Source organism: Podarcis melisellensis (assembly GCF_964234715.1).
Source record: "Podarcis melisellensis genome assembly, chromosome: 5".
NCBI classification, from domain to species: Eukaryota; Metazoa; Chordata; class Lepidosauria; order Squamata; family Lacertidae; genus Podarcis; species Podarcis melisellensis.
Genome location: NC_138537.1, coordinates 24,833,422 through 24,861,416, shown reverse-complemented (window position 1 = coordinate 24,861,416; position 27,995 = coordinate 24,833,422). Strand labels below are relative to the sequence as shown.

At 40.4% G+C, this 27,995-nt stretch overlaps 1 protein-coding gene across 1 annotated transcript; it reads right to left on the bottom strand.

Moving 5' to 3' along the window:
• Window positions 1–154: 154 nt before the first annotated feature.
• Window positions 155–27,762, bottom strand: HLTF (helicase like transcription factor). Its single transcript, XM_081910866.1, has 25 exons — window positions 27,606–27,762; window positions 25,263–25,458; window positions 23,840–24,006; window positions 22,345–22,478; window positions 22,040–22,137; window positions 21,840–21,914; window positions 21,512–21,703; window positions 20,854–20,958; window positions 19,582–19,615; window positions 19,138–19,225; window positions 18,746–18,822; window positions 18,610–18,654; window positions 18,036–18,119; window positions 17,459–17,553; window positions 16,289–16,432; window positions 13,662–13,800; window positions 11,530–11,665; window positions 10,579–10,758; window positions 8,956–9,080; window positions 7,754–7,932; window positions 6,438–6,557; window positions 5,486–5,598; window positions 4,713–4,893; window positions 2,944–3,024; window positions 155–1,796 (listed from the first exon to the last, which is right to left on the bottom strand). Exons 1-25 carry the CDS (start codon window positions 27,623–27,625, stop codon window positions 1,656–1,658), a joined length of 2,949 nt encoding a protein of 982 aa, XP_081766992.1. The 5' UTR covers window positions 27,626–27,762; the 3' UTR covers window positions 155–1,655.
• Between the last annotated feature and the right edge of the window lie 233 nt (window positions 27,763–27,995).

Sequence of the window (27,995 nt, the reverse complement as noted above, 5' to 3'; positions counted from 1 at the left end):
CAAATGGCACAATGATGAGAGGAAGTGAGTGGCTTGCTGGTTACAGAATGCAGCACAGGAGTACACCACACCTCCATGTGTTTTCTTCCGTGTTCCACTAGTTTTATCTACTTGCTAAGAGTGACCAGCATAGAATGGGGACAGCAGGGGAATGTTTATCAGCACTAGAGATTTTGATTTCTGATTAGCAGATAAGCTAGGGATGGGCGAGAAGTCCATGGATATAAAGTTTATTAGATTCTTGTGCATTTTTACAAGATCTGTCAGGAGCGTATGCCTCAGTTGCTGTTTACAGGTCATACTGTGTAGATAAACAAAAAGCATTATAAAATGTTAATGATTACAGGCATGAGTCTGCATAAGCCACAATTTTATTTACCTAGAAATAAAACTTCCGAATTACTGAGGTTTTACTATTTCAAGCGAGGCTATTTCTTGAATGATTTTGCAGCAAGAGAATGGAGGCAGCGTATCAACTCAGACAAAAGCTTACTTGTTTTCAGTAAACATGATTTCCTAAATCCGGATTCTAGCTGTACGAGATAGTAGAAAACTCAGTATATAGTGGACAACAATCTATAGACCGTTTTAAGTCATATCACTGTAAAATTAAGAATGTGCAATTAACTAAAAATTGTGAAGCTATAACTTGAAATATTTTACTTTTAGGAGTTAAGATTGTTTGGATATAGTCTAGCAAAAAAGAAGGAGGAACTTAATTCTGGTCATACACATCCTCATTTTACAATCCTTTTCTACTGATGTAGACCGTTACAGGAGCACATGAACTTATCTAACTGGCATTCACCGCAGAGGCAAAAGCATGTTGGTGTTTGTCACTGTCAATCTGCCCAACACACAAATAAAATATGACACTGCTAGGTGACTCATTTAACTCTAAAGAATAGTATTCTTTGTTATTAGTAATACCTGCCCTTTGTACACTAAATTCAAGAAAATTTGATAAAAGGGCACCAGTACCTTTAAAGAACATGGCGATAAAGAACTGCTTTAACTGTGTTTTGAAGCCCAGGTGTTCAGGATAGTTACCATCTTAAATCCTATGCCTGCAGTCCCAGGCAATATAGGATAAATTGGTTCTCCCCCTGTACTTCAGCAAAGGAGATCTGATGTTGGTCCCCCACAACCACTGCTGCAGAAACTTCTGTGGCTTTGGCCCTACCAATGTCAGTTCTGATGCCAAGTGGGGAAGATTTTGGGAGATTTGGGACATGCAGGAGAGGCTTGGATCCAAAGAATCCTGCTCCTACCCAGTCCCCCAACACTAAGGGGGGGGGGGAAATACTCCACCTGAGGAGCTAACAAAAAACTTTCTTTTATTTCCCAGGGAAATGGTGGCCAGGAGGGAAGTGTGTATAGAAAGAAAAATGAGAGTAATTAAAGTTCTCATCTGTCCTAAAATTGAGAGCCACCGTGCCTTAGGAATGCAGCCTAAAATAAAATTAATAATAATAATAATAATAATAATAATAATAATAATAATAATAATAATAATGGTAGCTGCATCAGCCTGCTTGTTACATGGCACATCTTATGCCAATGATGATTTAACAGAGTAATTCTAAAGCTATGTACACACTGATTGAACAAGTAACATCAGGTCGGCTGTCTTTAGCTGGGCCTAACATCTCAACTTATAAATCCATCAAAGTCTTGATTTCGTTAATTTTTGTTTCACTAGAAGACTTCTTGTTTCCAAAGGCTCCAGTCGCAAGTTCTTTCTTCTTCTCCTGGATTTTCAGCATGTTTTCCTCCACTGAGTTCTTCACAATGAACTAAATGCGTGTTTTTTTAAAAGAAAATGTCAAACAAAAGAAAAAAGAAAATTAACTGCTATCATATTACTTTTCCAAAGGTACTTTAAATATATTACTGAAAACATGTAATTCATTTACTATGATGTGAAGAAGTAAAAATAGCAAGGAGACAAATACTAGAGCATGGAGGATGGGGGAGCCTGCGGCCCTCCAGATGTGAACTCTCAAATCCCATCCCTAACCCTTAGCCACGCTAAGGAGACTTGGGAGTCCAACAAGAGCTGCAAGTCCATAGGTTCCCCATTCTAGGATAAAGGTTCTCAAACTGTGGTTCACCAAACACAGTCAAATAGTATTTGTACTTGGCCCCATAGTGATTTAAAAACTGATACACTCAGTCTCACAGAACCATACTTGCAAAACACATGCACGTCCATTATCTAAATATCATTAAGATATGCTAGGATAGCTCAGCTGCTAGAGCATGAGACTCTTAATCTCAGGTTTGTGAGTACGAGCCCCACGATGGGCAAGATTCCTGCACTGCAGGGGGTCGGACTATATGATCCTCAGGGTCCCTTCCAACTCTATGGTTCTATGTGCTTTGGTTTGTAGAACAAAAAAACATGTTGTTAAGTGGTCCTCCATGAACTTTGGCAAACTAAGAGTTCAGGGAAAATATTTATGGAAAGTACAGTCCTAGAACTTACAGCAACAAGAAGAAAGTAGTGCCTTCATTTCTATCTGCAACTGCTCATATAGCAAGGAGCCTTATGTGTGGGGAAGCTGTCTTATTACTATGCTGACTTAGATTGAAAACTATCTGCGGACCCCACTCAAACAGCAGAGGCAAATGAAATCATGTCAGTGAGGGAAGCAAGATTCAGTCTGTTTCCCATCTTTGTGCCAAATAGTTAACTGGCAGAAGTTCATCTTTTTAACGCTCTTCACATACACTCTTAGCTACTCTATGCGCCCTTTGTTGTTTCAAAGGCCACATGTTTGCAATACAGAAAATACGATTTAATTCCTTGCTTGCCCCTCTTTTATTATACTGCATCCCTAAGCACAACTGCGGACTCTGGGTTCAGCAGTATGTATAAGTGTGCTCGAATTAAAAGCAACTTCTTATAACCACAGGTGCTTAAGATAATCACCAGCTCACCTTGGTGATGACAACATCCTGCTTCTGCCCAAGTCTGTGACATCTGTCAAAGCACTGGTCTTCTGCAGCAGGATTCCAAGCCTATCAGAGATATTCAGTAGTCATGCTAAGCCTTGCCAAAAGTAATGTGCTTTCACATTTCAAATTTCTAAGCTATGATCACTATAGCACTGTGGGACTTTATTTAGTGTTTTACTAGCATGGCATTGGAAGATTTGAGAATAACATACAGTGGTGCCCCTCAAGACGAACGCCTCGCAAGACGGAAAACCCGCTAGACGAAAGGGTTTTCCGTTTTGGAGGCGCTTCGCAAAACGAATTTCCCTATGGGCTTGCTTCGCAAGACGAAAATGTCTTGCGAGTTCCTGCGGGGTTTTTCCCCCTCCCCCCCTTTTTCTAAGCAGCTAATCCGCTTATCAGCTGATCCGCTAAGCTGATAAGCCGCTAAAAGCCGCTAAACCGCTAATAGCGCTAATCCGCTAAGCTGTCAATGGGCTTGCTTCGCAAGACGAAAAAACCGCTATATGAAGAGCCTCACGGAACGGATTAATTTCGTCTTGCGAGGCACCACTGTATTCCAACATATTCCATTTTCTATTAGTTATATACATGACATATCAGTCCACCAGCCCATTTCTTGGTGACAAACTGCCTATCCCATCAAGCTGCCTGGAATAAAGAGAATTCTTGAAGAAAAACGGATTTCAGATTATAGTTATGCTAGAATACAAAGGCTCTCCAGGGGAGCACATTCACTTCCATAAGATATAAAGCCTTTAAAGATGACTGGGGGAGGAATGAACTGATACAATTTCACTTTTTCCTTACAAGGATGATAGCAGGCACACAAACTCCTGATCTTGAAGGAGTATGGATGGAGCGATTATGTCCCCCTGCTCAGCCTTCACCTTAGCAAGGAGCACCTCAACATACATATCACAAATGCCAGACAGATAGCATTTCCGACAGCAGTAACCAGCAGAAATCCCTGAGAGGAGAGGCTGCGCAAACCTGCTGTCATCATGTTACAAGAGGCCCAATTTGGGCCTTTTTGCTGAACCAACTTTGGAGCTGGGACAGCAAAGGGACTTTTTTACTCCCTGCTCCACAACTTCTACTCCTGAAAATGCACGCGCATCAAACCGCACCTCTGCCAGCCAGAGGTTAGGATGGCTCCCTTAGCTTTTCAAGTTAACTTATGCACATTTGCAATCAGCAGCTTTATTAAAGGTTTTCTACCACAGCTAACCTGATGGGGGGAAACCTGTTTTTTGCTGCAGTTAACAGCACCATTATCACTTTCTTTTGCCATTAAGGTAAAGGGACCCCTTAACCATTAGGTCCAGTTACGGAAAACTCTGGGGTTGCGGAGCTCATCTCGCTTTATTGGCCGAGGGAGCCGGCGTACAGCTTCTGGGTCATGTGGCCAGCATGACTAAGCCGCTTCTGGAGAACCAGAGCAGCGCACGGAAACGCCGTTTACCTTCCTCCCGGAGTGACACCTCTACTTGCACTTTGAGATACTTTCAAACTGCTAGGTTGGCAGGAGCAGGGACCGAGCAACGGGAGCTCACCCCGTCGCAGGGATTTGAACTGCCAACCTTCTGATCGGCAAGTCCTAGGCTCTGTGGTTTAACCCACAGCGCCACCCGCGTTCCTTCTTTTGCCATTATCTAGCTGCTAAAAATGAATTTCTCATTCCTTCTTTAATTTCTAGGATGTGTTGCAGAGCCAGTAAATATCACACTGATTGACTTGTTTATACTTACTGGATCCATTAAAAATACTTGTGAAGCTGCTGTGAGATTCAAACCAACACCACCAGCTTTTAGAGATAACAGCATTATAGTTGGGGACCCTTCTGCATTACTTTGGAACTGCTGAATTGCCTGTACTCTTTGTTTCCGTGTCATAGACCCATCCAAACGAGCATAAGCAAACCCAGATTCCCTGAATCAGAAGAAGTACAACAGTTAGTCAATTTGAGAGTTCTGACCTCATATGGTGGCATGCTGAATTTTTCAACTTCCAAATTCCCAAAATGAAGGGTGCTAAAAAGCTATAACATGACTTCAGTTATCAAAAGATATTTTGGTTAGTATTTTGCTGCTAAGTAAAATGTGTGCAAAACTGCATAGAAACTTGCAGTTACTTGCAGTTATATTATTAATTATAATTATTATCTGACACTTTCAGAAGGTAAAATTAAAATTCTTTGGTTTTCCAAAAGCAGTTTATGTGCTTCTTCATCAAATGTAGACTTAACAAGCTAAATGTTGTCCAACCATAAAAATATTACCAGATTTGATTTCTTCACACCTAAAAACATCTTTTTAAGATGCCTCACTGAAGAAATTTACAAAAACTAAGTTTCACCCCCCTAAAATGACAACCCCTCCTTTGATATGAAGTTTTGATTTTTTCACGAGAAGTTGTTTTTTTGGGGGGGGGAGGGGCATGCAGCACAGCAGATAAGATAGTAAGTATTTACATTTTTCAGTCTTATGCTGAAGAAACTTAACAAGCACATATTTCTACTTACTTTAGTGGAATCTCTATTAGAGTCAGGAACTTTGTGAACTGAGAAACTATTAAACTCTTAACAGCAGGATTTTGCTTCCTTAGTTTTATCAAGGCATGCATCAGTGCATTGACCTGAAACACAAAGTTGTTATTTTCAGTTTTACAAACAACAAGTCTCTTCATTTTCCTGAGGTTAGTTTTATTGTTTCAAAGGAAAGCATGCATGTTCTCAGAGTCCTGTGTGCTAGACTGACCAATTGTTTCTCCCCTTTCTTACCACCACATACCAAAAATAATTGGCCTCACAGAAATGAAATGAAATCGGTGAATCTGGAACTAATATCACAGGGTGAAAGAATTGGAAAGAAAACTTAATTTCCTATATAAAATGTCATTACTTGGAGACCTAGAAACTCAATTTTGGAAAGCAACAGGAACTGTTAACACATACATGAAAGTAATGTGTGACTTTTAGGAAGTAGCAACCTAAGTCACATTGATAAATGGAATTAAATGTAGGAAGATATCAGGAATTCACAAATGTGCAAGCCATGTATTTTCCATAGGTAACAATTCTTTCCAGTTATGGCCTCACCTCCCACTGCTTTCAGCGGAATAAAGCAGTGAAGATGGCTAAAGCCAAGGACAAGGTAATAGAAAATAATATGGAGAAAGCAGAGTTCTTGCAAGAGTCTAGATGAATTGCTTAAATCCTTAATGAGGGCACAGAGGAAAAAGACACCAAAAATCAGTAAGGAAGAAGGAAGAAGTAGGACCAAGAAGACTGAACATAAAAAGTGGCTAACTCATGCCCTTTCCTGTTACTAAGCACAATCCATGTATCAAAATTTAGCCAGTGTGGTAATTATCTAGAGTGTAATGTTTTGGTGCATTTTAATGCAAAACGAATTAAGAACATATTTTGCATACCACAGAATACAGACAATGACGTGTTCTAATCTGACATTTACCTTTGAACTAGATACCCATTCTTGGCCAGGCTTTTTTCCACTATCCAGTTCCTCTGAAGGACATTCTACTAAATTTTCTAATCCAACCTCTTTCCTGCAAAGAGGACATTTGGCTTTTGTCTGAAAAAGATAACACAAGTTTATAGTTCTGAGAAATACACTGTTGTGATCTGCATGTTTAAAGGCTAGCTTTTGTATTATGCTTCCATTAGTAATTCAGCGGTTTTTTGAAGAGGGTAATATACAATATACAAAGTGAATACTACAAAGAATTAATCAGGTCTCTTTGGAGGTAACATTCTACCATGAACAAGTCAAACCATACTGTGTACAGAACAATTGACATTGGAGTCCCCTTCCCTTTTTTCCTAGATACAGTTTGGCTTACGGGCACCATTAATTGTATTTATGTGGGCTAGAGTGCTATTTAGATGAAGGTTGGTTTGACAGGGGCTTTATAGAGCAGGCAGGTCATTCTGATCAGGCTGTCTATGTGTGGGCTTAGCAGGTTAGTTTCCACGCATTGTTTTTCTTCAGTCATGAATATTCTTTGCTTGTCCACTGCTTGCCTCCACCCCACTGGGTGGAACTTGATGGAATGTACCTGGGCTGTGTGTGTTTCTTGTCCCTCTCTGCAATCACTCGTCCCCAACCTCCACTGCCTTTTCCTGCTCCGGGCATTCATAGCTTTTCAAAACAAAATAATTTCCCAGACGTGCGTAACAGCAAATATTACCAGCCCATGGTTACGTCTCACTACAGACAAAATGGAGATGGGGAAGCAATGTGCATTTGAGTTTCTTAAAAAATAATAACGAGGTCTTGCACAGGAGTGATATTTACCAATTTTGATCTGCTGTTTGGTTTGACATGATGTGGGTGGCAATACTCCCCCACGAAAGAATTAAGAATGCCATGTAGGACCTGTTAACCATTAGTAGCATAATTATGCATTTTCCCTCCTCTCACCAAAAAACATGCCACAGCAATGAAATTATGACAAAAAGGTATTGAGCAAAACCTTGAAATTAAACAAGTTAAAGTTCTCCAATGTACCAATTCAGTCTAATGTGAAGCCATCATAAACACATGCAAAAACAACAACAACAACAACAACCGTGCAGGTCAATACAATCAAAAGGTCCAAATCAAGAGGAATACATGCAGTAGAATGTAGAAAAGTCAGTAGATTAGTTTCGATGGCAATAAATTAAAATAAAATATAAGGAGTATTAACCTGATTTATCAAAACAGTAGACCTACTGGCCAGTGGGATAAACTGCCTTCACTGCAGTTTCGTAAAGGTAATAACTAACCTTCTCTCTCTGGATGACTTCACAGATACATGGTTTACAGAACACATGGGCACAGTGTGTTATCACAGGAAAGTTCAGGGACTCTAAGCAAATGGCACATTCTTCATCTGATCCAGAGCTGAGCACGAACTTCATTTTTTCTATTAATTTCTTACGCAATTCTTCAGGGGTACTATTAGCTGTCCAGACACATACACAAAAAATTAAAAAGAGCAATGTTACAGGGTTAAAGTATCACAGTGCAAGATAACCACAAAGGTGCATCTATTTCAGCAGGATCTACAACAAAATGTTGCAATGTATTTCATCTTCTAGTAGGATTTATTCTTATTGAAGGTTCCAGATACCCATTCCCCTAACTAGTGGGTTATTTCATCTCACTCTCCCAGCCTCCTGATTTTCCCTTTTTATTTTCCAGTTGATTCTCAACATTCTGTAGGTGGTGACCATAGTTACTCCTCACTGGGCTGGGCTGGTGGCATTTAGGTTTTTTCATGGAAGATGCCCCTAAAGGATTGGAATGTTTTAGAACTTTTATTATCCCCCCCAAGGGGGCCTTTTTCAGCATAAAAAATGTGCTGAAAAAGTCGGCTTATACTTGAGTATATACGGTACACAGATCTGAACACTAAACAACTGGCAGGTGCGCATCGATAGAAGGGTGACACACAACTTTTTACTGTGGAGTTCTTTGTCCCTTGCCTTTGTCACGTGTAGAGAGATACTACCCAACCCATTTGGGTCATCAGCAACCGCCGTAAACCAAGAAGTGTAAGCACCTGAGATTAAAGGTCTCCTATGTTTTTAAATGGTGGGGACGCAGGTGGCGCTGTGGGTTAAAGCCTCAGCGCCTAGGACTTGCCGATCGAAAGGTCGGCGGTTCGAATCCCTGCGGCGGGGTGCGCTCCCGCTGCTCGGTCCCAGCGCCTGCCAACCTAGCAGTTCGAAAGCACCTCCGGGTGCAAGTAGATAAATAGGGACCGCTTACCAGCGGGAAGGTAAACGGCGTTTCCGTGTGCGGCTCTGGCCCGCCAGAGCAGCGATGTCACGCTGGCCGCGTGACCCGGAAGTGTCTCCGGACAGCGCTGGCCCCTGGCCTCTTAAGTGAGATGGGCGCACAACCCCAGAGTCTGTCAAGACTGGCCCGTACGGGCAGGGGTACCTTTACCTTTATGTTTTTAAAAGAACATGGGATTACTTACCTTCTGTATCACTGGCTGAGGACACACTTGTACAGAGCCATGGATGACAACACAACTGTCTCAGCCTGAGCAACACACCAAGAACATCTGCATAGTGGGTCAAGACACTTCTATCATTGAAATACCTGCAGGATAATTTTGACATTAAATAAAGCAAGTGTTACAGTTTAAATACTTGAGCCGTGATCCACAAATCCTCCGAATTCTGGCCCAATTCTCTCTTGTGCCATAATAATTAGAGAATTTTGCAGGATTTGTTAGGTCATATTTACCATACCATGACAGTTGGAAACAGTGACTTAACCAAGGATTACAATCCAGGCTATCAAATGAGGCACCTCAGTGTAAGGGGTGTGTAAATGTATGTGTATCCATTTTGCTTCCCATGTCATTTAACCCTCCATAATGGACTGGAAAACAATGGCATTAGCAGGAGCCACTTAGTTAAAATCTCATGCCCTGTTTTGAGAACAGCATTCCGCCTGACAATGCAGTTTTATTTGTATACAACAGACCAAGCAGTCACTGAACAGTTGCAGCAGATGTTCCCGTTTTCTCAACCATCCTTTTAATAATCCTTGTTGCGATTGAAGAGTACTAATCTGATTAAAATATCATGGAAGTTTGTTAGTACTATTCCAATTGCAACAAAAACAGCTAATGTACTGGCCACTGAAGGAAGAATAATTAAATTTCTACATAATCCAAAAATTTGGGAGTCTTAATATTGTGTGTGTGTGTGTGTGCGCGCGCGCGCGCGCACGCAAAGACACACACACACACACATATTAAAGAGTGGGGATCATTTGTGTAATATTGAAAAAATCATGGCATGCAATTAAATGCATTAGTAAAGGTAAAGGGACCCCTGACCATTAGGTCCAGTCGTGACAGACTTTGGGGTTGCGGCGCTCATCTCGCTTTACTGGCCGAGGGAGCCGGCGTACAGCTTGAAGTTACCTTAAATCAAGCAGTTACAAGTATTATCAAGATAATAACTTTAAAAAGGAGTAATGTGAAAAATGCAGCTAAAAATTTCAAGTAAGACAAGAAACCCAAAAAAGGGGGGGAGAAAGGGAAGTCTAATATGTATATGAAAACTTAAAATAAAATTTATAAAAATATATAAATTTGGGAGTCTTAATATTGAATTCCATGGAGTTTTATTACAATGGAATCTACAGGGCTGCAATCCTACACAGTGGTACCTTGGTTTAACAACAGCTTAGTTTATGAACAACTTGGATTAAGAACGATGCAACCCCAGAAGTAGGTGTTTTGGTTTGGGAACTTTGCCTTGGAATAAGAACATGTTTCGCTTCCTGTTGAGTGTGTTCCATTTTTAAATTGAGTCCCTCGCTGCTATGGGAAAGCACGCCTTGGTTTAAGAACGCTTTGGTTTAAGAATGGACTTCTGGAACGGATTAAGTTCATAAACCAAGGTACCACTGTATACACTTACCTCGGAGTTAAGTCCTACTGAATCCAACAGGGCTTATTTCTGAGTAGACGTATTTGGTATCGCATTATAAGACATGCAAGATAAAAAAATCAGACTACAACAATTACTGAATGCAACCTAACGGAATTCTGTTCTTCCACTTAACAGCTGGCACTATTTACCTCTTAACAGCAGCAATGCTCTCGTTTTTCACAGAATGATACATTTGGCTCTCTTCATCTGTAAGTGTAATATGCTGAATGAATACTTTGCGTTCCGGGAGCTTCAGAACTGGCTTCCCTTTAACTTTGCTTGTTTTAGTTCTTCGAAGTGTAATGCTGTTAATTAGGGATTGTAAACGCCTAGCAAGACAAAAGAAGCACCCGTGAGGCTTTAACATCAGATATATTTTATATCTCAGTTGCTCAGTCTTGTATACCCAGTGAAAACTGCAAATTTTCTGTATTTTACTAAAAGAAATTTAAATGAAGTCTGTATTCTTCACACATCATTCAATTTATGTATAACCCACTGATCTTCGTACAGATCTTTACAAAATGCATCGCATATTTCTCTCTATAGGGCGCACTGGACCATAGGGCGCACCTAGGGTTTTTTTTGGGGGGGGGAATAAAGGGGGGAATTATTTACCCCCCCCCGCCCCAAAGAGCAAAGAAGCCAAGACAGCCAGCGGGATGGATCCCGCTGGCTGTCTTGGCTTCCTTTTTAGCCACGGAGCTGGGGCGGGGGAAGCCCGAGCTTCTCCCGACCCCAGCCCCCAGAACGGGTCCAGGAGTGGCGGCGAGGTTGCGCGCAACATTGCCTTCGCTCCCGGAGCTTGCTGCAATCCGCAAGCCTTCTGCAGGTTGCTATCCGCAAGCCTTGGGAGCCCGGCAGGCACTCCTGCCGCGCTCCGCAGGCTTGCAGATAGCTTCCTGAAGCCTGGAGAGCGAGAGGGGTCAGTGCGCACCAACCCCTCTCGCTTTCCAGGCTTCAGCGAAAATCTGCATTCGCTCCATAGGACGCACACACATTTCATTTTTGGAAGGGAAAAAGTGTGTCCTATAGAGCAAAAAATACGGAACTTATCAAGGCTATGTATTAGAAAACTAGAAACTAGAAACATTTTATACTTAAGCCCTCCTTGATCTCCCATAGTGACAGGACGCTGGATTGTTCTGTGCCACCAGTCTCTATCTGTAAAAGGCTTCAGCTTTAAAAAGGAAAGAAGAGACCACAAATCCTTTAAGGAATTCTGAATAGGTGTGCCTAAAAGGAAGAAGAAAGACAACATGCCACACATTATGATTACACCATATAAAATTCACTCAGAAACAAAAGTAAAGACTGGGTAAACAAAAAATATCCTTGTACAAGTATAAAAAACTTGCCAAAAATTATTTTGGCATTTGTATCAATGTATCAGCTTGAATTCTTAGGTAAATATTATGTCTTATTCTTAAAAATCACACCAAAATATTGCTAAGTACCACTCTACCATTAGTAGTTAGCGTCTACTGGGCAGGTTTTTTAAAAATCAATTTCACATATTAAAACATTTGTTAAGTTACATTTACATGAACCTGCCTTAAGATGATTGGCTGACTTGCAGGCTGATGGAAACCCACACGCCGTTGCAAGACTGTATCATCGATTATTATTTTGGATCAACACATTCTGGCACTAGATCCTGATGATTTTATTTCATGAATTAAAAATGGTTTTTTAAAAGCAGTGCCTCCTTGTAAATAATGAAGTCCCTCACTACTGCAAAATGCAACAGTTCTGGCATCTACTTTGCTTAGCTTTCGAAACATCTTTAGTCAGGTACAGTCATTACCTAAAAGACATAGAGCCTGATCAAAATAAGAGTTTACACTGGAAATAAATATTCTTGGGCTTAAACTGCATTGATGCATTTGTTTACAAAGCTGCTTTTTCATTTTAATATTAATGTCAACTTCAATACTCCACTATAATCAGCAAGTTAAAAATGGGCTGGATCTCTGGATTATCAGCCCATATAACAGGGCTGGCAGAAGCTGACTTTTGAGCCTATTGTTTCTCCCACCAGTCCTCAATAAATGCTTCCCTGAGAGTTGGATATGATGTGGCAGAAGAAAAGGGTGTGATGGCCGGCATTTCTCAGCCTAGGTTTCCCGGTTCAAACTATTATTCAGTTGTATAATTAAGTGAAAATTTAAACTTTAAGGCCAGAAACAATTGCTGTCCTGGGAGAGATGCTTTCTTTAATCTAAGTTTATGGGTTTGATCCCAGTAGTCCATTAAAACTAAACAGTGCTAAGAATTTGAATCTAGTCCAACCATGGCTTCAAATCGGGTTTTAACAATAACACCATCAGTTCATGAACTAATTTCTTCACTGTTTGATGAGCAATTGAACTGTTCAGAACAGGAAACAGCCACTTTGGCTGCATTTTTGCAGCAGGAATTTATGACTGGAAAAGTAAAAGCAGTGCTGGAGGCAGGCAGAAAAATACAGTAGAAAAGGTGCTTGCTCTCAGAGAGGTATCATCTGAAAGTGAGAAAATGTCTGCATATGCACTACAAATGCAGTTTTTTCCAGCAAAGACATTCATACCGCCCCCTGAGCAACATCAGGCACTCAAAGCAGGAACAGCACTTCCATTGGAATAGGACAGTAGTTTTGGCTGCTTCTCTGGGCGGCTCCAATGCCAAGCAGCTAGTATGATCAGAAGGGAAGGAAATACAGATGTTGCATCCCTAGCAGAACTGCTCTTGCATCTCTTACATGCTGCTAAATTCCACATGCTCAAGAGCAGCTGCAGACAAGGTGCTGCTGCACTAGCCACCCTTCCAAAAGTGGGGTCTCTACTGTTTGCCAGGATGGTGCAGGAGCAGGTCAGAGTGGCAGAATGGCAGCCCAGAGTGCCACATTGACTCTGCTGATCTGCCCATACAAGCCCTGACCTTGCTACTGCCCTGCCCCATCCTGCTAAGTGGAAGCAACAGTGCTGTCAATAGGGTGGTGCAGTACTATCCCACTGCACTGATTGCTCCTGCTTGGGCTGAAATTTGCTAATTGAATGCTCCCTGGAGGGAGGAGTGCATACACACGTGCCCCAAAGCAAGTAGCAATCTTAACTAAAGCAATTTTACAGACTGCAAAACAAACTAAGAGACATAATGCATCACAGTACTGTTGAAAAATCTTACTGAAATCAGCATAACTCTTATAGTCAATTAACACATTGCTGCAGTGTTCTCCCTTTGGCATAATTACCTGTCAAAATCCATCTTCTTTGTGCATCTAGGTCCAGTACAGCTTTTGTCTGTTGAGCATTTGGATTTCGTATTGTGTGTCCTTCATCCAACACCACTCTCAGCCATTTTAATTTGTGTAAAGGGCTATTACCTCTGGCCTAGAACAAAATTTAAATAATGGCTGTAGTACTTTAAGGATATAAGTAAACTCTGTAAAATAAGCAGCAACTTAAAAAAAATAAAAAGAAACCATTTTGCTTTCATTCTCTATTCCAGAAGAATATACGTAACCTTTATGAAGAGGAATAGAGGAAGTCTGCTACATCAAGCGTGCATGAAGGCCTGGAAGCCAAATCACTTTTGCTGCTTCACTGAAAATCCAACCCAATTAATGCAAGAGGCATTATAAGGACAATTTCAACCAATAAAAATACTCAAGGAAGGTGTGTGGCCTAGAAAGAGCCCCACGAGCCAGATAGAGGGACCTGGAGGGCCACACTTGCCCCCAGATCACAGGTGTGTGTATGTACACACACACACAGTGTAAGATATGGGAAATTATTTGAACGGCTTAAATACAAGCATGCTCTACTTACAGTTCACATCTAAAGCAGATACTACACAGATTTGTTAAATTTATTCCCATGACAGTCATCAGAACGTATCAATAGAACTGTTAGTCATACGATTTAAAATAAAGCAGCAGCTAAGCAACTGGAGTTTTGTCTTTAAGGGACAGAGAAAATGGAAGTGTAATACAGGCCCTATTTCACTCCAGAAAGAGCTTTTGTTTATTTAATAGGATTACAATCACTAAACCTCTAAGCAGTTTACATAACATATAAAGTTGACCAAAAATAAAATCTAAACATAAACAGAATAAGTAGTTTCAAATATAACACACACACACACACACACACACATTACAAAATAAAATTGCATAATAAAATACACATCCAATTTATATGACTGGACATGCTTGCCTAAACAAAAACATTTCTAGCAGGTGCCAAAAACAGCTCAGTATTTTACAAGTGTTTCCATTGGAGCTGTATGAGAAAAAACAAAGTTTTCTACTCTATTTCCAAGGGTGAGCACCCACATCAAGATGCAATTAATAATATCACCTAAGAAATGGGCAGAGGAAGGCAAGATTGTGTCAGCTGCTTAAACAGACAAAAAAGTCACAGCCACCAGGCACCGCACCACCACACATAGTCCCAGCATTACTATCCAGTCTGAGCTGTATCCTCTCTACCGCAATCACCCCCACTCTCCAAACATCAGTTGCAACTTAAAACTGCTGTAAAAGATTTGCTACTTGAGCATGTGCTTTTAAAACTGCTATACTGCTACTTAAGGCATGCACACCCAACACACAGTGGATCTGTTTTTAAATGCCCACATCTACATTTACAAAAATCAGTCTCCACTTAACTTCCTTAAATGGTATGCAATTCTCAGAACTGATATCATTTTCAAGCTCTAAGAGCAGGAACCAAATGTTTATCTTTCTGTTGCCCAGCTGGAAAACATAAAAGCCTTGAGAGCTTCCAGGTACAGAATTTCACTTATTTTTACTACTCCTTCTGCAACAGCTGACTTAGAATAACATCCGAGTTATTTCCAAGCTATCCATTACAGTAATTTAAGCACTTAATGCCAGGTAGAACAAGACTCCAAGAGTTGTAGCCAACTAAGTTGTACTCAGAGGAGACCCACTGAAAATCAATGAACTCAAGTTAGTCACGTCCATCAATTTCAGCGAGTCTGCTCTGAATATGACTTAGTTGGATAGAATCCCAAAAAACTTACAGTGTAATAAAATATAACAACCTATATGAAAGTGCATCATAGTGCACCTAGAGTATAATGAACACCTCAAGTATAAAACATTAAACTGTTTCAAGATAAAAGCATAGAAACCATTAGTGACTGGAAGCCATTAGAAACTAAAACACCTGGGCGGGAGTAAAAGAGAACATTTGCCATCTAATCCCACTTTCTACCAACTGGAGACACCAGAAAATATTAAAGCCTATTTTCTCTGTGCTTAGAACTGCAGATTCACAGAGGAACCCTGCCCCTGTAGTTGTCAAGTGTGCCCGTTTTATCCAGCGCCCATCTGGGGAAAGAGGTCACGGGTGATGATATGAGATGAGCAATGGCAGTTTATGCTTGGAGACACCCTTCTGCAAGACAAAAACCTCCTTCGTATATACAGTGGTACCTCGGGTTAAGTACTTAATTCGTTCCGGAGGTCGGTTCTTAACCTGAAACTGTTCTTAACCTGAGCACTACTTTAGCTAATGGGGCCTCCTGTTGCCGCCGTGCCACCGGTGCACGATTTCTGTTCTCATCTTGAAGCAAAGTTATTAACCTGAGGTACTATTTCTGGGTTAGCAGAGTCTGTAACCTGAAGAGTATATAACCTGAGGTACCACTGTATATGCTTGTTCTGAACTAAAGACTCATACAATGGGAAAAGCAGATTACATGTTTTAAAAAACAAAAGGAATACAATGGAGCATTTGGCATTGATTTGGAAAAAGCTCAATATTAGGTTGTATTTTAGAACAAAAGTCAAATATTTATGATGTATACACTGCTTTTCTTTATCTTGCTGCAACTTTTCACCATACTTACTCCATAGTCACTAGCTAAAATGTTGTAAGTTGTTAATACAACATCCTGCCTTGAAAGTACCGCTGGATCTTTGCTGCGCTCCGAGCCATAGTAAACGTAAATGTTCAAGTGAACACCCGGGTCCACATGTTGTTCAAACTGATCCTGAAATAAAAATTAACCAGATGGTTGCGATTAACTGATGGCTCAACAACTGTCGTCTGTCAAGAGGTTTCTAAGCTATACTACAGTCAGGAACATAGGAATCATAACCCTTGGTGCATCTAAAAAAAGGTAAAGGGACCCCTGACCATTAGGTCCAGTTGTGGCCGACTCTGGGGTTGCAGCGCTCATCTCGCTCTATTGGCCGATGGAGCCGGTGTACAGCTTCCGGGTCATGTGGCCAGCATGACTAAGCTGCTTCTGGAGAACCAGAGCAGCGCACAGAAACGCCGTTTACCTTCCCGCCGGAGCGGTCCCTATTTATCTACTTGCACTTTGACGTGCTTTCGAACTGCTAGGTTGGCAGGAGCAGGGACCGAGCAACGGGAGCTCACCCCGTTGCGGGGACTCGAACTGCCGACCTTCTGATCGGCAAGTCCTAGGCTCTGTGGTTTAACCCACAGCGCCACCCATGTCCCCTTGGTGCATCTAGCTCAGTACTATATTCACTGACTGGCAGTGGCTCTCCATCTTTCAGAAAGGAGGCACTCCCAGCTCTACCTGGAAATGCTAGGGATCGAACCTGGGACCTTCTGCAGGCAAAGCAGATGCTCTACCACTGAGCCACAGTCCTGCCTGATAGAGCACAGTAAGAGTAAGCCTAATTCAGATTTATTGTGACTACAATGGAAGTTGTTCTGCTGAAAAAAAAATGGGAGCAACTTGCATACTGTAGTTTCAAGCCTGGAGGCACAGTCAATATTAGAAATACCCAACCCATTCGGTTCATCATCAACCGCCTTAAATTATATTACTCTGGCTACAATTCTATGTTTACCTAAGAATAAGCCCCAATGAATTCAACAAGATAATATGAATAAATATGATTGCACTTTAAATCTTGGTTATGAACATTTAGGCTGTATTAAAATTCTAATCCCCATATAACTTCACTTTAACATTTTTTTAGAAATTAAGATGCCATATTTTTATCTTGGAAAAGCACAACTGTTTAAATTTAAAACCTACAATCCAGTTACTTAGGACAGAAAGTGGACAAATGATCAGTGTTGTCCCAAGTGTCTCTTCACCTTCATTTTTCTTATGCTGAATAGTAACAACACCTTTGAAGAGGAAAAACAATAATTAGCAATGTAACATCACAATGATTACTTCCATGTAGTCCTCTTTAGATGTATCCAATCAATTTGCAATTATTTACTATCATTTCTAATCCTAAATATGTATTATTCCCATTTTTGCTTTAACTACTGCATAGGAATTCAATCATTTATACCAGTAGTTCCCAATTAGCTAAGTATTGCAGACCCCCCTGTTTTTCAAAAACCAAGCCATGGACCCCTTACTTTTGAAAATTTTGATACCTCTATGATAGTTTTTGTTAATTAATGGTGCCACAGAGCCCCTGGGTGGGTTACATATAATTCCTGGGGTCTGCATACCACCAACTAGGAATCATCGCTTTACACGGTTCAATCAGTCCAGAAGTTTCAGATGTTTTCCTTTCCTTCCCAACTATAGGCTTGTTAAAAAGCATTTCGTGTTAAGTGGCATTGTAAAAGGAAAAGCTTAATAGTTTGGATACCTTTTTTCTTTGTCTTTTTTGAAGAAATGGCTGGTTCCTCAAGAGCAGAAGCAAATGCTTTATCCTCTTGAATATCACAAGAAGCTGTGAAAATGTTTTATAACTAAATAGTGGCATACATTTGAAAAAAGTTCCTGTTTAAATTAGTTAAAATAAGATTATTTTGAAAAGCTGTTCATTCAATCATGTGAGCATTCGTGCACATACTATCTGTGCATTGTCTTCTGGGTATAAAGAAGATGAGGACTATAGGTTTAGCCACCACAATTAATACAGATATTACAGATCATAGATCAAAGATTATTCTTCCTAGCTTAGAGCCAGTCCTGATTCAACTAGACCACAGGCCAGTTAATTCAAAAACCTAAAGCAGCCCATGTGACAATGTGCAAACACACATTCACTTGCACCATGCCAACAACTATATGTTATGCACCAGTATATGTTTAAGTTCTGCAAAAAGTCACACACACTCTGTTAGAAAGGCCTCATTAGGATACTGTTATCAGGTTTCATTGGGAAGGGGGAACAATAACTTTTTGATAGTAGTATTTTTTAAGTACTAGCATCATACCTTTTCTTCTCTTTCTTGTTGCTGGATGCGTTTTTTGCACTTTGGCTGGGAAAACAAGAAAAGTGTTAACACAGTGTGGAAATCAATAAAGTTGTTAAAACAAATATAATGACCCCAAAAAATAAGTGAAGCTCACTTTCCATTATTTCTGTGTTCTGCTCTTCAGGCTCTGAGTCACTGCTTACTGTATACTTTGGCTTTTTGCCCATAGCTCTAAAGCATTTAGAAAGCAAAAGGATTACAATGAATAGAGGATTTCACAAGCGCAATCTGATCATTTAGATTGATAGGGTATAGAGATGAATTTACCAAACAGTAGCATGGAACAGAAAATATGCTAGTCACCAAACGGGCCAGAATAAAGATAACCTTGCAACATGTTTGGCACATCTAAAAAACACATGATTTTACTCCAGAAAGCAACGTCTCTCCCAAGAAACACCCCCTCTCTCACACAGGGGAGGGGGGGAGAGAACAGTTCAGAAGTAGTTTGCAATTGACTTATAAGAACAGATAAAATATGCTTACCTCTTTGGATGGGTTCTGGATGACTGAGATGGAAGAGAATCACTCTCCTTTGTATCAGAAGCATTCAGCTGCAGGCCAATTCTGGGTGCTTAACAAAACAAAAAACACCCCATGATTTCTCTAATAACTTATTATTAGTTAATTAATTTAATTAATTAATGTTGCATACCACCCTATCCAGTAGATCTCAGGGCAGTTCACAACATTAAAATCATGGTGTAAGAAATGGAAAATACATAATAAAAATAAATACAAAAGAAAAATAAAAGCAAAGGCAAAGGCAAGCCAATAATTCCCCTTTCCACAACACGTCATAAATTTAAGCTACTGGTGATCAATTAGGATATTTAATGTAAAAAAATAATTTCTTAAATTAATTTCTACTGAAAGTTGTCATCTGACTGAATTCAAAACAAATTTGATTAGTTTCCAGATCAAAATTACCTTCTTGGTCATTTTTCACAGCAGGAACACATTTCTAAAAGAAAAATAAACACACTGAAATGGCATGTAAAATTTAGTTTAAAAACAAAACAAATCTTATGGAAATTAGTTGAAACATACTTGAAAGAACATGTGGCTAGCACAGCTCTTCAAAGTACCAGTTAGTAAGTTTTCCACTACTTCAGACACTTCCAGTTATTCAGATAATACACTCACCTCAATCAATCAATCAATCAATCAAGGTTTCCCAAAATTTACAACAAGCAGCTGTAATTTCTAAAACACTATATATTTTAGATCCTCCCTGTAAATTAAGAATACAGTTTGTTTGTTCGAATTTGTTCCTTGTTTTCCAATTGGCTGCTACTGTTGTCCCATCTTCTCCAGAAGATTGCAACATTCGGACCATTTTCTGAGATTTTAAGTCTCTTTCTTGTACAGGATTGGTACATGGTGTCTACTTAGGAAGCACCCTCTAGTGGCCTTATGGATTTATACTGAATGCATCAGGCATGTTGCCCAGAAACATAGCATTTTTAGGGCATTACAATATTTTTTGTTCAGAAATGCAACAAAACCATTCCAATATGCCCCAAATGTTAACTAATCTAAGCCAACTAGCAACTAGATAAATTTATACATCTATGTACTGTTGAGAACAACCTGTAAGAAAAAATATTACTGAAGATTGCTCTTGCTGCTAGAGATACTTTCTACTTTGCTAGTTACGACTTTCTGACAAAATGTGGCGCTTATCCTACAGAAGAATTTAGGCTGCAATCCTATACTTGCTAAGTTCCACCGAAATCAGGACACACAGAATTGTGAGGCATGGCTATTTATATCTGCTCTCTCTTAATTCTGGACAGAAGTGATCCATATCTACGCAAATAACCTCCTTCTGGAAAACTGCCAAATCCTGAACCTTCTGGAGAGCCTTTTCTTTAGGGCTGCTTTTGGTAGCCTGGATAAAACTTACTGCACAAGAGGTGATAGAACACATTTTATTTACAGTTTTTATTTTGGTATTTTTGTTTTCTTTAAGAAACTGAGTCGTAGAGATGGCTTAGCTAAAAGTCCAAGTAACACGTAGAATTCAAATAAATTAAATTCACATATATACAGTATATATACCAAATATTCTACAAGAACATCAGTGATATATCATTCCTTCTTTCTTGCTTTACATATCTGCATTATTTTTGTCTTAGAAATATGAGAAGTTGGAACTTATACAATTCAAGCAGGGGTCTGGTATTAACAGTAAATTACCTTAATAGGAAATATCTTCAGTTGATCACTTTTCTTTTTAACAGGAAGAGGTTTGCCACCATGGAAGTTGCTAAGTATCACAGCTATCGTTGTAAGTGTTTTACCCTAAAATAAATTGAACATTTTATTAACATTGTTTCATAAGTTAAGTTTGTATTATTTATTTCTTTTTTATACTGCCTTTCTCAAAGGAGCTGAAGGAGGCATACATGCTTCTTCCCACTTTTATTGTCACAATAAACCTGTGAGGTAGGTCAAGTGAGACGCAGTGACTGCCCCAAAGTCACCCACCAAGTTTTGCAGTTGAGTAGGGATTTGAACCTGGATCTTCTCAGTTATAGTCTGACACTCTAGCCCAGGGGTAGGCAACCTAAGGCCCGGGGGCCGGATGCGGCCCAATCACCTTCTTAATCCAGCCCGAGAATCAGCGTGTTTTTACATGAGTAGAATGTGTGCTTTTATTTAAAATGCATCTCTGGGTTATTTGTGGGGCAAAGGAATTCTTTCTTTTTTCTTTCTTTTTTCCAAAATATAATCTGGCCCACCACATGGTCTGAGGGACGGTGGACCGGCCCACAGCTGAAAAAGGTTGCTGACCCCTGCACTAACCAATACACCACACTGGCTCCCAGAGGCAACTTTCTAATATGAGAATTACCAAGCCCATGTCATCTGCCAATATTCCTCCAAGAACATTTTCTGGCCGCGTTTTTTCAGCAAAGTTGGTAATTGTATTGTAGAAGTAGTTTTCCCTCTCTTCCCAAAATGGAGGCAACTCCTTGTTGTTCTCACGTGAAATCATCCAAGCCAAAGCTTGCTTCTGATGTGGAAGTAATGGAGTTACAACAGCCTGGAAAATTAAAGTGTCATATTATACACATTTTTGTAACAGAAACCACAACCTGTAGCTGAGAACTTCCTAGCATTTTGCCAGTGTTTAATGTGTGCACTAACACACTATCAATGTGACGTGCTGGATATATTACCTTTGCCGCTTCTACTTCACGCGTTTTATCATCTTCCTTCAGATCTTCAAAGAGTTTGTCAAATTCAGTCTTGAGCTAGAATTGTACAGAGAAGTTAGACGAGGTAATATACCCCAAAGCTCTACTCCTATTAAAAGGAGAGTTTAAAGTTCTAAAGTACACTCAGCAACTCAAATTCTAACAACAAACATGCATTGTACCTGTTCAGTTGTCATTTGTACAGCAGCATGGACCGGAGCACTGTAACTTGTTCCAGCTTTGCCATATTTCTTGCTAGTCCCAACGCTAAATTCTGAAACTGGGTATCATTTTTAAAAGGGGAAGGGGGAAAAAACTAATCAATGACTACAAATGCTCTCCCATCATCAGGAGACCAAAACTGCTTTATATTTACAGAGATCGATGTGATGCGAAATAAGAAAAGTTTAATAAGCTAAGAAATACTTCATGTTTTGCTTAAAGGAATTTCTATTAAGTTTCTGTATAAAATATTTATTTAACTTACTTTTTCCTGGAGGAGCTAATTTAAAGCCCTGCATTTTTAGTCGATCAAGAACCGCTTGCTTATTTTCTGCTTTTCCCCAAAAACTCAACTGTACTGGCATAGTGAAAGTATTCTTTGCTCCAGAAGGAACAACCCTAGACAAAAAGAAAAACATGACATTATTACATTTATACCCTGCCCTTCCTTTTAAAAAACCAAAAGACTAGGACAGCATACAGTGCACACAAATAGCTGGGGTTTTTTATCTTCACAACAAACGTGTGAGGTATGTTCGACTGAGACACTGACTGGATCAAAGTTGCCAAGTAAGCATCATACCTGGGTGGAGATTTGAATCTCAGCCTCATCAGTTCTAGTTTTACCTATAACTATCACAATCCTGAAATGAACTATAAAAGGAGCCTAGAATGCAATGGAAAGGGAATGAAGGGGTAAGAAGGGGGGGGACTGATTTTAAGAGCGGAGAGAATTAAGTGAACCACCTGTTTCTACTATTTACATATACAATATTACTGTCGAATCAATATGTTAGTGTTGTTGTTGTTTAGTCATTTAATCGTGTCTGACTCTTTGTGACCCTTGGACCAGAGCACACCAGGCACTCCTGTCTTCCACTGCCTCCCGCAGTTTGGTCAAACTCATGTTCATAGCTTCGAGAACACCGTCCAACCATCTCATCCTCTGTCGTCCCCTTCTCCTTGTGCCCTCTATCTTTCCCAACATCAGGGTCTTTTCTAGGGAGTCTTCTCTTCACATGAGGTGGCCAAAGTATTGGAGCCTCAGCTTCACGATCTATCCTTCCAGTGAGCACTCAGGGCTGATTTCCTTAAGAATGGATAGGTTTGATCTTCTTGCAGTCCATGGGACTCTCAAGAGTCTCCTCCAGCACCATAATTCAAAAGCATCGATTCTTTGGCAATCAGCTTTCTTTATGGTCCAGTTCTCACTTCCATACATCACTACTGGGAAAACCATAGCTTTAACTATACGGACCTTTGTCAGCTTGTTAGTAGTACACTTCAAAAAGGTATGGAAATTCAGTGGCAAAAATTGATTAAAGTTAAAGGTAGGGAAAACCTTGGTCTTTAAAACCTAACCTTAATTATGCAATGCTTCAAGAGATAGTAGAATAAGTATTACTTATATATCTGGTCTCAGTTCTAAACCTCAATGAACTTATCAATCTGTGACAGATTCAGTAAACCACTTCATGTTTGCAAGTTTGTTTACACTATACTATACCTGTTCAACATAAGCCACCAGCACAACCAGCAATCAGATACTGAGACTTCTTAGTTTATAGAGTTTGCTTCCTGCAAATTGTGATTCTACTTCCAGATATCCCACTTTATTTATTAGAAACTAATTTTAGTGGCACAATCAGAATGATTCACATCATATAAACAGTAGCAAACTTTTATTTTTACTAACTACTACCAATGGACTGCTGTTCAAGAAAACAACAGGGGAAATAGCCCTACATTTACATACTTACCCCTCCACCACTGCCAACTTATTGTCCATGATGTATGCCAATGATGCTGCCAGCTCTTTTTTGATGTGGCCTACCTGGTCTCCATTCGCATTATTTACTTTTACAGCATTCTTGTCATATGCGTTGTTAGGCTCTCTCTGGAGTGCAACCATTTCATTATTATTGACCTGCAAAATTAGCCTTCACGTTATTTAAAATGTACAAAATACAAAATACAACCAAAATATCTTTAAAACACTGTTAAGGCAGTTTTACCTTTACACCATATATTTTTTGCTTCCAATGTTTTTTTACAGTAATATTAAACACAATGAAATTTCAAAGTAATAAAATCATCCATATGCCATTGCTCAGAGAGCAGCTGAAATTTCTTTAGCGTTGCAAAAGAATTTGAATATGACAGCCTGACTTGAAGTGAAGGTGGAAACTGTTCAATTCATTTTGGAGAAAAATGCAAAAGCCCTTGTTCTAACAGGAAGTTTTTACAGTACTAGAAACATTCTGTATATAAGCTAAAGAAGGATTGAGGATTTCCCTCAACATTTCAGGTACATTAAACTTCAGAGCAGTCTTTAGCCTCAGTACCCAAGTGTATAATCAAAGTTGGAACATTATAATATGCTACAATGCTTCAACTTAAAGAAATACACTTCTTTGTACAATTAACACATTGGGAATCTGATATAAGATACACACACAGTGGAAGTGTGGATCTTGCTTGCAATACCAGTCACCTCGCAGAAATAGAGTAAGGTCCAAATCTGTTCTAGAATAGGCTCAGTGAACAGCTCTGGATGAAGTTATACACAAAAAAATAAGTTCCACCTTGAAGATTTTTATATTACAAACCGCCCTGCAATCTACAGATGAAGGGTGCTATAGAAATTTAATTACCTCACCTCAACTGAATTTGAGACAGAGGGGAATTCCCTAATGAAGGCACCACTATCAAGAACATCTATTTACAGCCTTAACCCATCATATGATGTTACTACTTGCAATCATACTTTAAATTTGGGTTTGCCCAGTTCACATGTAAAACAGGAGTGGAGCTATTTAAAAGGCAAACAATATTAATACCCCCATCGGTGTCATCACTCTTCCCCTTTCCTACATAATCCTATTCACAAGGAAGCCCTATTTACTTACTCATTAGCCACCATGGCTAATGGTCAGGGATGATGGGATTTGTGAGTCCAACAACCTTTGACGGACACTACATTGTCAAAGGTTAGCCATCCCTGAATTAACCGCCCCCCCTCAGAATTACAATTAAAGTGCAAATTACTTAATGCTTCAGTCGCCTCTGCTCATTACTGGGAGTACAAACAACCTAGTTATCTAGAATTTATACAACATACCTAGTTTTTCCTTTCAAGCAATCTAGTTTTCAGTTACTAATTTGTATTCCTCCTGTACTTACCACTCCTGTATAATACCGCAATCCAACCACATTGCCTCTCAGAGTTCCAAATAAGATAGCTGAATCCGTATCTTCTTCAGTCACCATAGTAGCATCTGACCCCATAAGGTCTTCTAGGCTGGGATAAAATTCTCGAGTAAAAGCATTGTAATGCCGATCTCCATATATATCAGGATCCAATTCCCATTCAAAATTGCTGCAAAAAAGAAGAATTTTTAAAGAACTTCATTTGGAATTGTTTGTTATTGGAGGCAGGGTGTTCAATTGATAGGTCACTTCCTAGTTCACAGATATGAGCTCTTTTGAAATACCTTCATGGGCAGAAATGAAAGCTGCTCAAAGACATTGCTGGAGAAATGTTTTGATTCAGCTGGGATTAGGCTTAAATCTATTTCAACCTACCCCAAATGACTGGCTGTTATAGGGTGAGAAATTAAGAAGGGGATATGGAGAGGCCAATACCCTGACCAGAAGCTGCACACTGCAACATTTTGTTGTTTAATCTGTACTACTTTTTTAATCATCAGAAATAACTATGGTTTGTACACGTTTAGCAACCAATACTGCAATCTTTGTTTGACATCTTTGAAGTTGGCACTTTTTAAGCAATTCACAAAAAAGGGTGAAAAATCCCCCACACATATGCACACATGTGAAATAAGTGTCTAAGTGAGTTCAAAGTCTTCCCCCACTACACCCCCAAATGTGGGGAGAACACAAATTAAACAGAACACAAATAAACCTTTAGCACAAACAGTTCAGATAACCTTCATCGCTACTACTGTCTCAACAAGGTAATCTTGTCAATAGTTAGCCAACCCGCTAGCAATTAACCTACCCATCAAACTTCCAATCAGTTATGAATTCAAAATGTGTCGACCTTAGGCAAATTTCTCTCGCCATCTGCTACCCATTTATAGGAAAAAAATGTTAGGAAACCTACTTGAAGACAGTACTGAAAGAAAGGAATGTGATATGTTCCACATTAGACAGTAATCTTGGGACTGAGACCAAATAAGTTTGTGTGTTACTGGAAATGGTGACTCTGCAGAAATTAACTATTCTATACTTATTATCCCCTTTCTGAATGCCTGAAGTCTACTATACAGACCAAACTAGACATGACAAAGATATTCTATCCCAATTCAATATAAAATGTGGGTCGCAATTCTTTTTAAAGCAAAAGGGGTGTGCATATGTGCAGTAAACACTTTTCTCCTCAGCTGAGTGTCGCTACCAAGAAGTACACTTGGGAGAAAAACACTGGATGGTAGAGTAGCAGCAGCTATAAGAAGGTAAGTGCTAAGAGTGTGATGAAGGATTTGCTCCGTCTCATGCTCTGAAAAATCAAACCACACACATCCTGCTTTTATAAGCAATTAGGGCAAACACAGGTATGAAGAAATAGGTCTGTCAGCGCTGCATCAATGTTACTTCCAAGATGTAGTTGATGCAGCACCAAACATACTTAGACAGGGGTGCCAACTTGAATTAAATATTGGGGGCCCCAGGTAAGCACCACCCCACATTACTGACCACATGATGCGGCTCACACACCCCATGTGAATGGCAAGGTCCACCAACTGGGGGGGCAACCCCCTCAAATATTTTATTGGGGGAGCAAAGGGACCATGGTCCCAAGGAGTTGGCTCCTGTGTACTTTAAGAAGAAATGTGAGAAAGAAAGAAATTATTAGGCCAGAGCAAAGAGGTGGGTCAAACCGGAAATGCAAGGGCCAGGAATGAGATCAAAGTCCTTGATGATAAACAGAGTCCCGGGAAACACCTTCCCTGCACACATATATCGGTCAGGGTTAAGTTCTTGTGACACAGACCTTTCCTTTACCCTAGCTTAGTAACACAACACTTAACCAAATTCATTTTTTCGGGGGAAGAAGGCTCCTGGACGCTTGTTAGCATTTTTGCAATATTTATTGCCCTGGTCAGCAATATTATTATTAAATAATTTAATAATAATAATGATGATGCAAAACCAAATTACAGGCTGAGACCGCAGCACAAGGCACCGCTCCCAACACCGCGCCAGGCAGCCGAAGAGCTTCCCCATCAGTCCCAGACCAGCAAGGCGAGTCCTGCCTAAAGAGGCAGAAGGACCACGACCGGTCCCGGCCCCATAACTCGAGAGGCCTAGTGCAAAAGCGGCAGGGGGGGGCCTGAGAAACGTGGGGCAATTGCAGGCCCTTCAAGTCAAGGCCTCCTTTCGGGGAGTGGACGCGGGAAGAACCTCCCCCTCCTCCCCACGCGCTTCGTCCCATTTATGATTCTTCCCTGCCTAGGCCCTCGGGGACCCGCTCCGCGCCCCCCCCCCCAAAAAAAACCCCACCTCATGAACCTCCAAGCCATGACGCGGCCGCCGGACTCCTAAAAGCCGCTCTGGCAACGCCCCGCAACAGCGAGAGGACCGAAAAAGCCCGCCGCGCGAACGTGGCCGGGTGAAGAACCTGCACAGCCGCCTCAGAGCTTCCACAGTCAGCCAACCCGGTTAAAGCGAGAAGCCGCAGCTCCCAATCCGCGAAGAAGCTGGGCGGGCCGACCTAGAACGCCCGCTGCCGAATGGCTGCTCTTACCCGTCACTCGCTTCCGCGCGTCCAATGAAGCAGGCCGGGAAGGATGGGCCCGCCGCGCGAGAGGGGTTATGGGGGCGGGGCAGCTCGGGTTTCCGAAACCAAAAGAGCATGCGCCCTGAAAGCATAATAAGGAACGCACGTGACTA